The sequence below is a fragment of the Typopeltis vanoorti genome, chromosome 19, assembly GCF_054136105.1.
Source record: "Typopeltis vanoorti isolate ZY-2024b chromosome 19, IOZ_Tvanoo_1.0, whole genome shotgun sequence".
In the NCBI taxonomy this organism is placed as follows: domain Eukaryota; kingdom Metazoa; phylum Arthropoda; class Arachnida; order Uropygi; family Thelyphonidae; genus Typopeltis; species Typopeltis vanoorti.
In genome coordinates this window covers 80,424,957-80,441,788 of record NC_143567.1, presented here as the reverse complement: position 1 = coordinate 80,441,788, position 16,832 = coordinate 80,424,957, and the positions used below count along the sequence as shown (strand labels likewise).

General features: G+C 34.2%; 1 protein-coding gene and 1 non-coding gene across 2 annotated transcripts in view; one reads left to right on the top strand and one right to left on the bottom strand.

The window, feature by feature from the left end:
- Nucleotides 1–16,832, top strand: part of LOC150096285 (adenosine kinase-like) — a 286,808-nt gene that overhangs the window by 201,401 nt on the left and 68,575 nt on the right. Inside the window, exon 8 of the mRNA XM_090409587.1 lies at nt 10,430–10,465. Within this exon, the coding sequence (XP_090265713.1) occupies nt 10,430–10,465 (36 nt within the window). The remainder of the gene's footprint in view (nt 1–10,429; nt 10,466–16,832) is intronic.
- Nucleotides 6,482–6,553, bottom strand: TRNAE-CUC (transfer RNA glutamic acid (anticodon CUC)). The gene has a single exon. It is a non-coding gene; the product is annotated as a tRNA-Glu (tRNA).

Genomic DNA, 16,832 nt, shown 5'->3' with positions numbered 1-16,832 from the left:
CATGCAGCTTACACATGGGTAAAGGATTAAACAAGAGTATAATTCTAGACAAGTATTTCATCATCAAATTCCTACAATGTACCCTCAAGGGGTGTACAGGATACGATAGTACTACATGAAAAATTTTACATCATTACTAACTTCCTATTGTTGGATTCTGAATGAAGAGAAATTTAAATTATTAATACTCTCCTCAGAATCCAACATAATCCACCATGGCAAAGGCTACATTTGTAAATATTATTTAATGTAAATCACTTGTTTATAATTTAATATTCATTTAACTACCTTTAATTTTATCTAATATTTAATTATTTAATCAAGAATATATGTATTAATAGTAGAAAAACTCTGTGTTAAAATATTATCAAGCTATTTAGCTTATTTCTATGTTAACATAGAATTTATATTTGATAATTTAACTGTGCATTAATTGAAATGTGAATATTCTTTATTTATTCCTATTTGTAGAAGTTTAGCGTTATGCAATACCTCAATTTTATTGTTTTGTTTTGTTGTCATGGAGATGCATGTAAGTGAGCGAGCACGTTTTTGGAACAGCACGTGGGGAGAAGGTTCATTGAAAACAGTTTTAGAAAGAAATCACGAGAATAATTTAGGTGGGAAGAATGGATATAAAAAGGAAGAACGCTGGAAATTATTATTATTATTAAGAGAGAGAGAAAGGAGAGGATTGGCATTAGGTTGGAATCGGAGCATTTGGAAATCGCAATGCGATAATAGCGAGTCGGCAAGTCACTCAAGCAGCTAATAAAGTCTACCAGTCGAGAAGCAGTTAGCTAATAAGTTGTAGAATAACAATTATAGCTATGGAAAACAGCTGAGAGACTATTAATTAGACTAGCGATACTTGAATTGAGATATAATTTCAGGGCCGACCTGTCAAGGACACACAGAATCTTGAAATAAAGCATTGAGTAACAAGGGAATAGTAGAGGCTGTAAAATTGAAGTTTACCGTTAGCTGTGTTTAGAATTGTAGGGTCTAAAGAATTAATTGAATGCCGGAAGAGTGAACAACTGTGCATATAAAACCTCAAGTTAAGGAATTATTGTGTGTTGCCTTATTTCATGAGTGATCAGTAGTACTTTATGCAACAACGTTTGTTTATGTGTATAGTGACCGATGATTAATTCAGTTATAGCTTAGAAGAATTATTTTAATCAGTGCCGCATACTGTTTAAGTGTTTACAGTTATAAAAAGTGTTTACGTATAAGTAGGTGAAGAAAAAAGATTATCGGTAAGATTATTCCAACCATTAATATTTCTATACAGAGAAGTGTGCGAGTTTCATCCTAGAATTTCCTTATATTAACAGTAACTATTGGTGAGAATTAACTGAAGTGTAAAATTAAAAGTGTTTGTTTGTGAAGAGGTATTACTACAATTTTTGTTGTATTTGGAACTTAAGGAACTGTGAGAAGACTGTATTATAGAGATGACAGATTTACCATGGTCTGAGTTTGTATGATTGAATTTATCAGAGAAGCTAAAATGTTTGTGATATTTTAATTACTGATTTGAAGTTAAGTGTAAAATTTGTGATTTTAAAATTAAATGATTGTTTTTGTTAATCAAGAGTTGTATTTTGCCTGAATCTCTTTTATTGCACCAGTCATAAAATATTCGAACCAAAGCGGGTAAGTAAGTTAAATATACTCAGCCAGTATATATAATAACAACATATTAAGGGGAGATAGTTGAGAGTTTGTTTAGCTTCAAATCTTGAACTAATTCAGATATAAAGTGGCGCAGTCTTTAAATATAAATTTTCTCTATATTTAAATTAGAAACCAATTAGCAACTTATTATTTTGTTTAAGAACATCATAGTGACTAACACATGTCGGATCCAAAGTATAGATTGAGACGAAGTAGGATCCAATAAAATGGCGCAGCAGTCGGCAGGATTTGAATTCACTAAAAAAAGATTGTAATCTTAAGTATTAAATTTTGTAATAGTAAGGGGAATTTAATGATAAATTAAGTGAATCAAGTGAATTGGTTGTAAACTAAATTCAGGCAAACAGGGAAATTAATTTAGGATTCTGAATTTCTTTTTTGTTTATAAGCTGATAAAAATTAAAATGGCAGTTTCATCTAGTTCAGAGTTGGAAGACAGTGAATTTTTCAGAAGTGTGAATCCCCAACAGGTAGTTTCCCAGTTTTCAGGAGAAGACTCTGATGATGTGTTATCATTTTTTACTTTTATTGAGAAACTCAGAGAAACAGCAGGTTGGATGGACTTTCAGTTGTTGGTATTACTTAGAAACAAGCTAAAACATATTTTTTCTCATCTCCTATACGTAGAGAAACTTTTGAGTACAAGAAATTTAAAGCAGCCTTACTATCTCAATTGTGTTGGACCAAATTTATGGAAGCTGCAGAAGGTTACACAGAAGGACGAAGAAAGTGTTGCTGATTCCACAATCGTTTACTAACTCTCTCTAATAGTTTGAATGTATCCAATGAAGACAAACCTCATTTGGATTGGGCAGTTTATCAACAATTTAAACAAGGTGTTAGGGAAGAACTGAGGGAGACAGCCTACAAGAAGAAAATAACCTCACTAGAAGAATGCTTTGTAGCTGTCAAGGAAAAGGAACAGATGATTGGAGACCTTTGTCCCTCATCCAATATAGGCCTTGTAAACATAGTAGAAAGAACTGATTGTTCCCTAGGTGTAAATAAATCCTCAAAAGAGAATAGAAGGAATGAAGAAGAAAGGAAAATCATTAAAGAGAATTCTATTAATTATAACTGCATGTCTGAGACAAATGAGCAAACCAACAAGAAGTTATTCAAGGTAGTACAAGACCTTTTTCACCAGGAGGTAGAAAAGTTGCAACAGCCAATGAAGAATAAGTTAGATGAAGCAATGAAAAAATTGACAGAAATAACTATAGGATTTCAAGAGAACTTCAATTCCACATTAGATTATGTTAGCGAAGTAGTCAAACTGGAAGTTGAGGCCAAATAAACCAATTTTGACTAAATTGGATAGAGTGGTGGAAGCCCTGGAGAATGTTAGACAGCAAATTCCCATTGATTCTCAACCTCAGACAAGGAAAAAATTCTCACAGATGGTGAAAATCCTCCTAAGTGTTTTAATTGCAACAAGATTGGTCACATTGCTAGGAATTGCTACTTTAATAAAAGAAACTACACTGACAGCCGATGGAACTCTAGTTTTGGACATATTCCTCACAGAGTGTATAATAAGTCTCAAAATTTCCCTAGATCAAGAGAATCAATGATGAGCATTACAGGATGTGTCAAAGGTCATAAATGTAACATTCTATTTGACACAGGTTGTAATGCCTCAACCATCAGTAAGCATTATTTCCTAAAATTAAGAGATAAATTATGGAAAAATGTTACCAATTTAAGGAGACCTGTGAAGATTACCACTCTCTCTAATTCGAACTCTACAGCATATGAGAAAGTTCGCACAAAAATTTATATACCAGACATCAACCTGTGTGTATATCAAGATCTACTTATAGTTCTTTCTCTCTTAGCTTGAACACTCACATAATATTAGGAACAAATTTTATGGAGAAACATCACTTCTCTTGTGACTTTTCCAGAGGTGAAATATCCTTAAGAAACAGAAGGATACAAGTTAAAAGAAACAATAAGTCTGCATGCACAAGAACAAAGCAACTAACAAGAAGATTTTTTGTACCTAATGAGGAAGAACCACTTGATAAAGTGCAATCATCTATAAATAATCTAACTGAGAAAGATACGGATTCAAGCTCTATTGTAATTGATCAGCCTGTAACATAACTTGACATCAAAACTTCAAGTGTCTGATTCTGTGCAAGAAATGTGCTGAGAATCAAATGCCAGTTAAAATTAATTTTACTGAGATATCTGCTTTACATATCAGAACTGAAAATATAAGAAGAGGAAAGAATTACAAGGGTTTGAGTGATCTTAGAAGGAAGACTAAAAGAATGAATTACCAAGATGGAAGACAACTTAGGTTGGATTTAGTGACAAGGAACAGAGTTTCTACCCTGAAAGAAGATTACCACACTATAGGCTTAGAAAACAATTGTTTCCTTATTTTAAGAACAACAAAGATACAAGAGCAAGTACAGAAAGAAATAAATGTATAAAATATGAAAGTAATTTAGAAGAGTTCAAAAAAAAAAATGAGCAGTCTGATTCCTCTATCAAAAGATCTAGTGTGAAAAATTTTTCTTTAAAGAAAAATTTTTCAGAGGAAGAGTCAGCCTTTGTTGGATTCTGAATGAAGAGAAATTTAAATTATTAATACCTCCTCAGAATCCAACATAATCCACCATGGCAAAGGCTACATTTGTAAATATTATTTAATGTAAATCACTTGTTTGTAATTTAATATTCATATAACTACCTTTAATTTTATCTAATATTTAATTATTTAATCAAGAATATATGTATTAATAGTAGAAAAACTGTGTTAAAATATTATCAAGCTATTTAGCTTATTTCTATGTTAACATAGAATTTATATTTGATAATTTAACTGTGCATTAATTGAAATGTGAATATTCTTTATTTATTCCTATTTGTAGAAGTTTCGCGTTATGCAATACCTCAATTTTATTGTTTTGTTTTGTTGTCATGGAGATGCATGTAAGTGAGCGAGCACGTTTTTGGAACAGCACGTGGGGAGAAGGTTTATTGAAAACAGTTTTAGAAAGAAATCACGAGAATAGTTTAGGTGGGAAGAATGCTGGAAATTATTATTATTAAGAGGGATTAGGTTGGAATCGGAGCATTCAGCATTTGGGATTCACAGTGCGATAATAGCAAGTTGGCAAGTCACTCAAACAGCTAATAAAGTCTACTAGTCGAGAAGCAGTTAGCTAATAAGTTGTAAAATAACAATTATAGCTATGGAAAACAGCTGAGAGACTATTAATTAGACTAGCGATACTTGAATTGAGATATAATTTCAGGGCCGACCTGTCAAGGACACACAGAATCTTGAAATAAAGCATTGAGTAACAAGGGAATAGTAGAGGCTGTAAAATTGAAGTTTACCGTTAGCTGTGTTTAGAATTGTAGGGTCTAAGGAATTAATTGAATGCCGGAAGAGTGAACAACTGTGCATATAAAACCTCAAGTTAAGGAATTATTGTATGTTGCCTTATTTCATGAGTGATCAGTAGTACTTTATGCAACAACGTTTATGTGTATAGTGACCGATGATTAATTCAGTTATTGCTTAGAAGAATTATTTTAATCAGTGCCGCATGCTGTTTAAGTGTTTACAGTTATAAAAAGTGTTTACGTATAAGTAGGTGAAGAAAAAAGATTATCGGTAAGATTATTCCAATCATTAATATTTCTATACAGAGAAGTGTGGGAGTTTCATCCTAGAATTTCCTTATATTAACAGTAACTATTGGTGAGAATTAACTGAAATGTAAAATTAAAAGTGTTTGTTTGTGAAGAGGTATTGCTACAATTTTTGTTGTATTTGGAACTTAAGGAACTGTGAGAAGACTGTATTATAGAGATGACAGATTTACCATGATCTCAGTTTGTATGATTAAATTTATCAGAGAAGCTAAAATGTTTGTGATATTTTAATTACTGATTTGAAGTGAAGATTAGAGCCTGTGTAGCTTAGTGGATGTGGTGTTTGCATACCACAGCGCTTGGCCGCACGAAGGAAGACTTGGTTTCGAGTCTAGTCGGTGACTAGAGGAAATTTTTCTAAGCCTTTTTTCGACCGGTTCCCAATGTGGTTGATCTCTGGCACAGGCAAGCGGGTTTTTCCTCTCAGAAACTCGGGTTTTTCGTCCTGCAAACTCAAGAAAATAGACCGTAGAACTCACATTATTTCAGACATTAAATATATTGTGTTAGGGTTAGAGACCACGAGATGGCGGCACATTTGAGCCGTCTCTCTTCACTGTGTACCGCTTAATTAGTGATAGCCTTGGGCCATCTATCTCTGATTGGCTACCAGTGGAGATTGAACTGCCCACTCAGTCTCCAAAAGGTAGATAGGGCTAAATGGCCTCGCCTACTTCCCGTATACAGGAATAAAAAAGGCGTTAGCTTTTTTTTTTTTTTTTTTTTCCCTCTCCAGTTAAGTGTAAAATTTGTGATTTTAAAATTAAATGTTTGTTTTTGTTAATCAAAAGTTGTATTTTGCCTGAATCTCTTTTACTGCACCAGTCATAAAATATTCGAAAACCAAAGCGGGTAAGTTAAATATACTCGGCCAGTATATATAATAACAACATATTAAGGAGAGATAGTTGAGAGTTTGTTTAGCTTCAATTCTTGAACTAATTCAGATATAAAGTGGTGCAGTCTTGAAATATAAATTTTCTCTATATTTGAATTAGAAACCAACTAGCAACTTATTATTTTGTTTAAGAACATCATAGTGACTAACATGTCAGATCCAAATTATAGATTGAGACGAAGTAGGATCCAACAAAATTGGTTTCCACACCGGGAATCGAACCCAGGCCGCCTGCGTGAGAGGCAGGAATCCTAACCACTAGACCACATGGGAAAAAATTATAAACAAGTGATTTACATTAAGTAATATTTACAAATGTAGCCTTTGCCATGGTGGATTATGTTGGATTCTGAGGAGAGTATTAATAATTTAAATTTCTCTTCATTCAGAATCCAACACTATCTACAATTTTCCTCCACAATCCTGTCAAGACTCCAACATTATCAGATCTTATCTTTCTATCTTCTAAGGCACTTTTTACTGTATCAATCCACCTATATCTTGGTCTTCCACTGGGTCTTTTTCCTGCCAACTTGGCAGAGAACACTTGTTTTGCTAATCTTTCCTCACCCATTCGGTTTAAGTGACCATACCAGCTGAGATTAGCTCTGCTAACGCATTCCTGGCTACTGACAATGTTAAGTTCTTTCCTAATATCCTCATTTTTAATATGATATTGCCATTGATGCCATCTGTTCATGTCCCTAATCTTTCTCAGGACTCTCATATCTGTGGTCTCTAGTCTTTGGTCACGTGTTTGACTTCTGACCCAGCTCTCAGATCAATAAGTTGAAATTGGTTTGAACTGCCTTTTATACAGCTAATTTAGTGTTTTAACTAATTTTTCTCATATTCCATATAAATTTATTCACTTGACTTCCTACCATACAAGCTTTGTTGATTCTGTTGTCTATTTACATGTTTAATTTACCATCTTTAATAAAAATTGTGCCTAAGTAGCTGAAATGTTTCATTTGTTCTATAGGTTCTCCATTCAAAATGCAGTTGATATTTTCAATGTCTCTGCCTATTTTCATTGTCTTTGTCTTGTTATTGCTGACTTTCATACCATATCTATTACAACAGTTATTCAATTTAGTCAGGGAATCTTGCAGACCTGTAGTGGATTCATTTAGAAGTATAACATCGTCTGCATAAAGCCAAGAGCTGAGAATAACATCTCCAATTTTGATATCAAGTTTATTACCACTTTCCTTCATAATGTGATGATCATATAGATAATAACAGAGGGGATAATGTACTTCCTTTAATTCTATCTGCTGACTTACAAATCAAATAAAGACTAAGTATTGCTTGATATAATATCCCATTCACACCATATAACTGTAGCGTATTGAATATCTTTTCTCTTGGGTCCTTGTAATGTGTCTTTTCCGGATCTTTGTTATATTCCCATTATTTCTCAACTATTTGTTATAATGTGAAAATCTAGACTTGAATCCAGCTTGTTCTTTACCAAGCTTTTCTTCCACAATCCTTTTTCGCAACCGTTTCTCAAGTACTCAGTAAGGAAATACCTCTGTAATTCTCACTTTCTTTTATTTCCCTTTTATATATATGGGTACTATGAGAGCTCTACTCCAATCATCCGGAATTCATCCCTCTGTGCAGGCCATCTGATCTATGTAGTGCAGTCAATGTAAGACTTTTATACCTCCATACTTGAGCATTTCTGGTCGAATATCATCTATACTACTGCCTTTCCACATTTCAGGCCTTCGATCGCTTTTTCTACTTCAAGTATGGATATGTATTCCTTACTTCATGCCTGTTGATTGATTGTTTTATACCACTGCGCTATCGCTGCTTGTTTCATTTAGCAATTTTTTGAAGTTATTGCTTCATACTTCAAGGATATCTTTTTTTCCTACTGTTTTCATGTCACCTTTATCATCTCTAATTCCTTTTACAGCACTCTTACCTCCATTTCTAAGCTTCTTCAACAACCTCCAAAATATTTTGCTTCCTTCTTGATATTTATTTTCTATGTTCTTACCAACTTCTCATGACTTTTGTTTAGCTAGTTTTACACAGTGTTTAGCTTACTTAAATTTGTCTCTGTATTCTTTAAGTGCACAATCTGACTTATTTACCAGGAACTTTTGATATGCTTTCTTTTTTCCTTGACTTCCTCTTTAACTTCCTGTGTCTGCCATGGAGTTCTGATTTTTCTATCCTTGCAGACAATTTCACCACATACCTCTCTAGCTGAATCAATCAATATTTTCTTCAGGGCTTGCCACAGAATCTGCAAGGTTCCTGTTCTCAAACTCTTTCATTTTTTTATTAAGTAATGTTTGTGTATTTTAGTCTACAGCTCACATCTGAGAGCTGCTCAACTTTTATTCGCTTTAAAACTTTCTTACATGTTATTCTTTTCAATATGAAATTCAATTTTATCCTGCTCAAGACTAAATAGTGATCACTTCCAGTTTCAAATCCTCTGTTCACTGGTGTTCTGCACCAGGGAGAAAACATTTCTATTAACAGTGACATAGTCAATGAGACTTTTCTTATTCCTTTCCTTCTTCTCTCCATGTGAATTTGTGCACATTTTTATGTTGGAACATTGTGTTAGTAATAACCAGTCCCATATCCTGATCAGAATTCCAACAGGTATTTGCCATTATTTGTAGCTTCTCTCTCTCTCCAAATTTTCTCAAAATATTTTTTGCATGTCTGACAATTATTTCCTACTCTGCTATTTAGATCCCCAACAAGGACCAATTTTTCATTATGTCAGTTGTTTTCTCTAAAGCCTCAAAAAAATTCCTCCACTTCTATCTTAGTAGAACCTTCTGTTGGGCACAAATAAGTCTCATTGTCCAGTTCCCAATTCTGATATTTTCCCACATCACTCTATTTGTGACTGCTCCATTCAAGAAGATTAGCCTCGTATTTAATGTTAAATACTAGAACAAGTATTTATGAATTCATAAAGTTACTTTGCAATAGAGTGAAAACTTTCTACAACTTAGCTGGCATGACTGACCTTGTCTTAGCAGTAATTCCAACTAGTCTCAAAACTTATGTAAAACTAATGTTTCCAGTTCATTACATTAAATAGTAAATTTCTTCAGACAATGCCAGGTATAAGTACCTTAAACAATTTTGCCATCTCTTTAGCAAATTACAGTTAGGAAATTTTTAAGAGTTAGGAAACTGCTTAGGTGACATGAATTCTCTTTAATAAATTAAATTATTATTTAATACAGAGAGTTGCAATGGATATTATTAATTTAACTTTAGCCTTATTAATTGTTATACAAAATTCTATCTCTTTTACCAAGAAATATCATGCCATTTTCTCTTAACTGTGATAATACTCAAATCTCCAGGTAAGATTATGTTTCTTAATCTTACCTTGGAGATTAAGAAACATATAGGATCTTAATCTTCTGTTTGCAGATTAACATAATACCTATACCCTTACCTGGACCAAGCACATCACTTGTATAACCTTCTCAGCTTTCAAAAACCATTGTAATCTTCCACTCCAAATTAATCCTCACCTTTACAACTTCCAACACTATAAAACTCCCAATTTCGCTCAACCTCAGAATACTGGACTTCCATTTGAGATGCACCAAAAATCCATCTAATAATTCCTGATGTTATCCAGAAAAAAGTCAGTCTGATTAATTGACAATAGCAACCAAAATTACTATCTCTGTGTTCTGTTTATGCACTATACCTTTTCTTCAGTAATTTCTATGGTTGATGTACTGATCTTGTTTCCATCATTCCTCTGCTTTCTTTTAAGCTATAAAAACAAAGATCTGCTGATTTTATCCATTCATTGTCCAGTTTCTGACCTGTTGAACTACTCTTTCCTCCTTTTGCTCTTCTCTGAAACAGCCCTTCTCATATAATGTCCTTGCAGACTGTAACTTTCAGCTATTCAAAATAATAAAAAATATTTGGTTCCTCTGGTGCTATTTTCCTTGCACTGACTAATGACTAATATGCCAGGATTCTGTCTACTCAAAAATGTGTAAAATTTTTATATATAATTTTAGCTTTATCTTTGCACTGCACAGTATATTATTTCTCATCTTGTAAAAATAAGATATTTCCTTATTTTATTAGAATGGTAATTTTTTACTAAGCTATTAAATTCCTTTGTAGGAATCAGTAACATTTTCTCAGGAGCAGAATTTTGAGGTAAATTTTTTACTTATTCTTTTTTTAATCTCATATGAAGATGAATATCTATATAAATGTCTAGTATATGATAAAAAATTAACAATTATTTAGATATTGGTCAAGTGTGGGTGAATAACTAATTTAATTACCAACTAGTTTCGCCAGCTTGTGCTGTTGGCTTCATCATGGTATAATCAGGAAAGCAAAGAAACAAAAATTACAAGCTAAACGTTAACTGACAATTCTATTTCAATAACAAATTAGTAGTGCGTGGGAAACAATATGCATGTCGCAGATACATGATTTATTTGTTGATGCATTTCGTAGTTTGCACTGAAGTTGATTTCTTGTGTGTTTATTGATCTAATTAAAATCTTCCATATATCTGGTAGGATTAAACCTTGGTTCCTGTTGAGGTTATTTGTGGAACTGGCAACTGTAGCAGCTTCTTTGAAGATTCTGGAACGTTAGTTTTTTTTCTATATATTGCATAAGACTTTTATTCTATTCAATAATCTGGTTGGTTGTAGAGAAGTGGGAAGAAAGGCCAGGAATATCTTGTCTGTTGTTTCTGACATAGCTGATGTGTTTCTTTTGTCTCACTTCGAAGCTTCTAGATGTAATTTTTGTTTCTTTGCTTTCCTGATTGTACCCTGATGAAGCTGACAGCACAAGCCAGTGAAACTAGTTGGTAATTAAATTAGTTATTCACCCATACTTGACCAATATCTAAATAATAGTTAATTTTCATTAATCTTTGTGGTCAAGAATTAACAATTTCTAATATGTCTAGTATATGAATTTTCACTGTTTGAACCTACACAATCAAGTTTTCCACTTTAATATAGAAAGGCCCTGTGAGTTTTTATTCTGTGAGATATCACTGTATATCATCATCATCATCAAATTCCTGCCATGTACCCTCAAGAGCTGTACAGGATATGATAGTACTACATGAAAAATTTACATCATTACTAACTTCCTATCTACAATTTTCCTCCAAATCAGTCTGCTACTTGTCAAGACTCAAACATTATCAGATCTTATATTTCTATTGTCTAAGGCACTTTGTACCATATCAAACCACCTATATCTTGGTCTTCCTCTGGGTCTTTTTGCTGCCAACCTGGCAGAGAACACTTGTTTTGCTAATCTTTCTTTGCCCATTCTGTTTAAGTGACCATAGCTGAGATTAGCTCTGCTAATGCATTTTCCTGGATGCTGACAATGTCAAGTTCTTTCCTAATATCCTCAATTTTAATATGATATTACCATTGATGCCATCTGTTCACGCCTATAATCTTTCTCAGGACTCTCATATATGCAGTCTCTAGTCTTAAATCAAGTGTTTTACTTCTGACCCATCTCTCAAATCCATAAGTTAAAACTGGTTTGAACACTGTCTTGTATACAACTAATTTAGTGTTCCGAACTAATTTCTCTCTTATTCCATATGAATTTATTCAATTGACTTCCCAGCATACCAGCTTTGCTGATTCTGTTGTCTATTTCTATATTTAATTTACCATCTTCAATAAAAATTGTGCCTAAGTAGCTGAAATGTTTCATTTGTTCTATAGGTTCTCCATTCAAAATGCAGTTGATATTTTCAATGATTCTGCCTATTTTCATTGTCTTTGTCTTTTTATTGCTGACCTTCATACCATATCTATTACAATAGTTATTCAATTTAGTCAGAGAATCTTGCAGACTTATAGCAGATTTATTTAGAAGTATAACATCATCCGCATAAAGCAAAGAGCTGACATTAACATCTCCGATTGTGATATCATGTTTAATACCACTTTCCTTCATGATGTGATCCATATAGATAATGAATAACAGAGGGGATAATGTACATCCTTGTCTTACACCAGATTTAACATTAAACCATCTTATTATCATCTTCCTGTACTTCAATTCTATGCTGACTTACAACTCAAATAAAGACTATTGCTTGATATAATGCCCCATCGACACCATATAACTGTAGCGTATTGAATAGCTTCTCTCTTGGAACCTTGTCATATGCCTTTTCCAAATCAACAAAACTTAAATACAGATCTTTGTTATATTCCCATGCTTTCTCGACTGTTAGTCGTAAAGTGAAGATCTGATCCTGACAGCCTCTATTTGGCCTAGAATCCAGCTTGTTCTTCACCCAGCTTTTCTTCTCAATCGTTTCTCAAGTACACTTGCATAGATCTTGCCAGGAACACTTAGTAGGGAAATACCTCTGTAATTCTCACATTCAGTTTTATTTCCCTTTTTAAATATAGTTACTATGAGAGCTCTACTCCAATCATCGGGAATTCGTCCCTCTGTCCAGGCTTTTTGAACTATGCAGTGCAGCCACTGTAAGACTTTTTATACCACCATAGTTCAACATTTCTGGTCGAATATCATCTACTCCTGCTGCCTTTCCACATTTCAAGCCTTTGATGGCTTTTTCTACTTCTAATATGGGTATGTATTCCTGACTGCATGCCTGGTCAGTGTTTTTTTACCACTGTGCTGTCATCACTGCTTGTTTCATTTAGCAGTTTTTTAAAGTAATCACTCCATACTTCAAGGATATATTTTTCTCCCATTTTCATGTCACCTTTATCATCTCTAACTCCTTTTACAGCACTCTTTTCTCCATTCCTAAGCTTCTTCAACAACCTCCAGAATATTTTGCCACCTTCTTGATATTTATTTTCTATATTCTTGCCAAAGTCCTCCCATGACTTTTGTTTAGCTAGTTTTACACAGTGTTTAGCATTCTTGAATTTGTCTCTGTATTCTCTAAGAGCACAAGCTGACTTATTTGCCAGGAACTTTTGATATGCTTTCTTCTTTTCCTTCACTGCCTCTTTAACTTCCTTTTATCCACCAGGGAGTTCTGATTTTTCTATCCTTGCAGAGACAACCTCACCACATGCCTCTCTGGCAGAATCAAACAATGTTTTCTTCAGAGTTTGCCACTGAATCTCCAAGGTTTGATTCTTCTCAAACTCTTTCATTTTTTCTTCAATAATCTTTGTGTATTTTAGTCTGCAGTTCACATCTGAGAGCTGCTCAACTTTTATTCGCTTTCTTTTCTCCATTCCTAAGCTTCTTCAACAACCTCCAGAATATTTTGCCACCTTCTTGATATTTATTTTCTATATTCTTGCCAAAGTCCTCCCATGACTTTTGTTTAGCTAGTTTTACACAGTGTTTAGCATTCTTGAATTTGTCTCTGTATTCTCTAAGAGCACAAGCTGACTTATTTGCCAGGAACTTTTGATATGCTTTCTTCTTTTCCTTCACTGCCTCTTTAACTTCCTTTTATCCACCAGGGAGTTCTGATTTTTCTATCCTTGCAGAGACAACCTCACCACATGCCTCTCTGGCAGAATCAAACAATGTTTTCTTCAGAGTTTGCCACTGAATCTCCAAGGTTTGATTCTTCTCAAACTCTTTCATTTTTTCTTCAATAATCTTTGTGTATTTTAGTCTGCAGTTCACATCTGAGAGCTGCTCAACTTTTATTCGCTTTAAAACTTTCTTACATGTTATTCTTTTCAATATGAAATTCAATTTTATCCAGCTCAAGACTAAATAGTGATCACTTCCAATTTCAAATCCTCTGTACACTCTGGTGTCCTGCACCAGGGAGAAAACATTACTATCAACAATAACATAGTCAATGAGACTTTTCTTATTCCTAGCCTCTTCTTTCCGTGTGAATTTGTGCACATTTTTATGTTGGAACATGGTGTTAGTAATAACCAGTCCATGTCCTGAGCAGAAATCCAACAGATATTTGCCATTATTATTAGCTTTGCTCTTTTCTCCAAATTTTCCCAAAATATTTATGTATGTCTCACAATCATTTCCTACTCTGCTATTTAGATCCCCAACAAGGACCAACTTTTCCTTTTTCATTTTGTCAGTTGCTTTTTCTAAAGCCTCAAAAAATTCCTCCACTTTTACCTTAGTAGAACCTTTTGTGGGACCATAGGCACAAATAAGTCTCATTGTCCAGTTCCCCATTCTCATATTTGCTCGCATTACTCTACTTGAGACTGACTGCCATTCAAAAAGATTAGCCTCGTATTTTCTGTTGAATACTATGGCTTCTCCTTCTTTTCGTTGATTGGCATTGCCTGAATATAACATTTTGTATTTATTGCTCAGAAAGATCTAACCAGTTTTTGTCTTTTTTGATTCAGTCACCCCTATTATGTCGATCTGGTACTTATGTAATTCCTCAGCTATCTCCATTTCTTTGCCATTCAGGCTTCTTATGTTGATAGTATGGATCTTTAACTCTGGTGATGTTGAGTTGGGGTGTGTTTTCAGATTTGTTCCTGTAGCTCACTTTTCGCTGTTCGCCCTGGTTCCCTGACGAAAACAACGGGGGTCTTGTTTAACCAGGCGACGCCCCAGCCTTCATGAAATTTTGTCATGTCCTACCATCATTTTTTATTTTGGTTTAGCCAATAAGAATACAATTTGGTCGGCTAAATCCCAAATTGCCAGCCCATCCTCTTTCATTCAGTATCCAAGTAGATACCCAACAGGGTGCACCACGAGAAGGTGAGGATTGGACATTAGGTCAGAAGCCGTGGTCGTTTCTCCGCATTCCTTTAAAGGCTATGTGGAGGTCTCCTCTCAGTTATACAGCTTTGACCCTTAAGCACCCCCTGTATATTATTTTTTTTTAATATATATTATTATCAGATGTAAAAAAATTATTGTTAGAGATCCCTCTATCTCACATGCATAGCTCATCAAATTGTACTTGGAATGCATACCCTGTCTCTATGCTCGCCACACTGTCCATGGTAAGGGGGGGCTGTTTTTTTCTACTCCCTTAATCTGATAACTTGTTTGTCATATCCCCCCCCCCCTTTCCTTCTCCTCTATACTAGACTGCAAATTGCATTTTCTCAGCATTTCTTCATACTCTCCATTAGTGACCAGAAACCATCTTAGCCAATCCCTTGCAAATCCTTTCCACTATCTCCTTTTCCTTTTGAAAACCTGGTGACCAAATTTGTGCACAATAATCCATATGTGTATATATATATATGGCCTGATCAAGGCTTTGGAACCATTGAAAAGGTATTGGTTTCTTACTTCTTTTCAGTGTACTCTGCATCATTTCCAGAAGCCATTATGCTATCTCCACAGTTTTACCAATGTGTCCCCTAAATATTAGGTCTTTATCTGCTATCTTCTCTCAGATCTCTTGTTTCTATCACCTCCTCTAAGATATCCTTATCAGTTGTATTGCATTTCATGTTTCTTTTCCAAATTTTAAAACTGCACTTTATTGCTCCCCTCATTTGAATATTCACAGTCTATTCAGGTCAACATCTGCTGTACTTTTAATAGTTCTTCCCAACTTTGCATCATTTGCAAACAGCTACATATATTTGTTCAAACTTTTCTCACTGTCATCAACATAAGTTAAACTACAGTGTTCACTAAACAGACCCTTGAGTCACACCACTAGTGATTTTCCACTTTTGGGATATTTCTCAGATGGCCAATCTTCTCCAGTGCACTGATCTGTTATCCAACCTTCATCTGTTTGTTTAGTTACCAGCTTGTCATATGGCAATATGTCAAAAGCCTTGTATATTATTTGTTAATCCCATACATGAGAAATCAAAGAACCTATAAGCACATCAGCACCATGTATAAGGTGCAGGTGAGGATTAAGAAAGAAGTTTCTTGGAATTTTTCTCAGAGTTGCAGATTGTAATTTCTTAGGAATATTTCATGAGGAAGGCTGTATGGAGGATTGAGGTAACTGGAATAAATGAAGAAGAGAAGCTGGTTCAGTGTGTTTTGCATTTGCACTGAAAAGGAATTCTGGGCGGCTGATACCCTTGTTTTAACAGGTTCAACAGTGGAGGAATGATGGCTCTCAGTTCACTGTAGAAGTGACCATGGAAGTACCTGTAGAGCAGACAGTGCTAAAACATTGTATATGTGAGATATATAGAGGGTTGAAGTAAGTCTATAAAGGAAGAATCATCTATGAGCTGAATTGCTCTCCTCTGGACAGCATTGTGAATTTCTAAGGAGGTGTTAGGTGTGCTGTTATAACTTAATCTGTGCCATTTGTTATAACCACAATTTTATTTTTATTTACCTTTGTTTTCTTTACTCTCGTTCCCACTCTATATTTAACTTATTTATTTGTTTATTGACTGTGCCGGTTAATTTTTTTTTAGTGTGAATCTTAAATGGTAATAAAATTTATTCCCCTTTACCTCTGACTGATATTTTTGTGTCATTCATTGCTTAAAGTTAATGATAAGAAGTGATTTGCATTTGTCATATATGTAGCAGTTGTAGGCAAAAAGGTAAAAGTAACCAGTGGCTCTGATGCTGAATCCAGCTC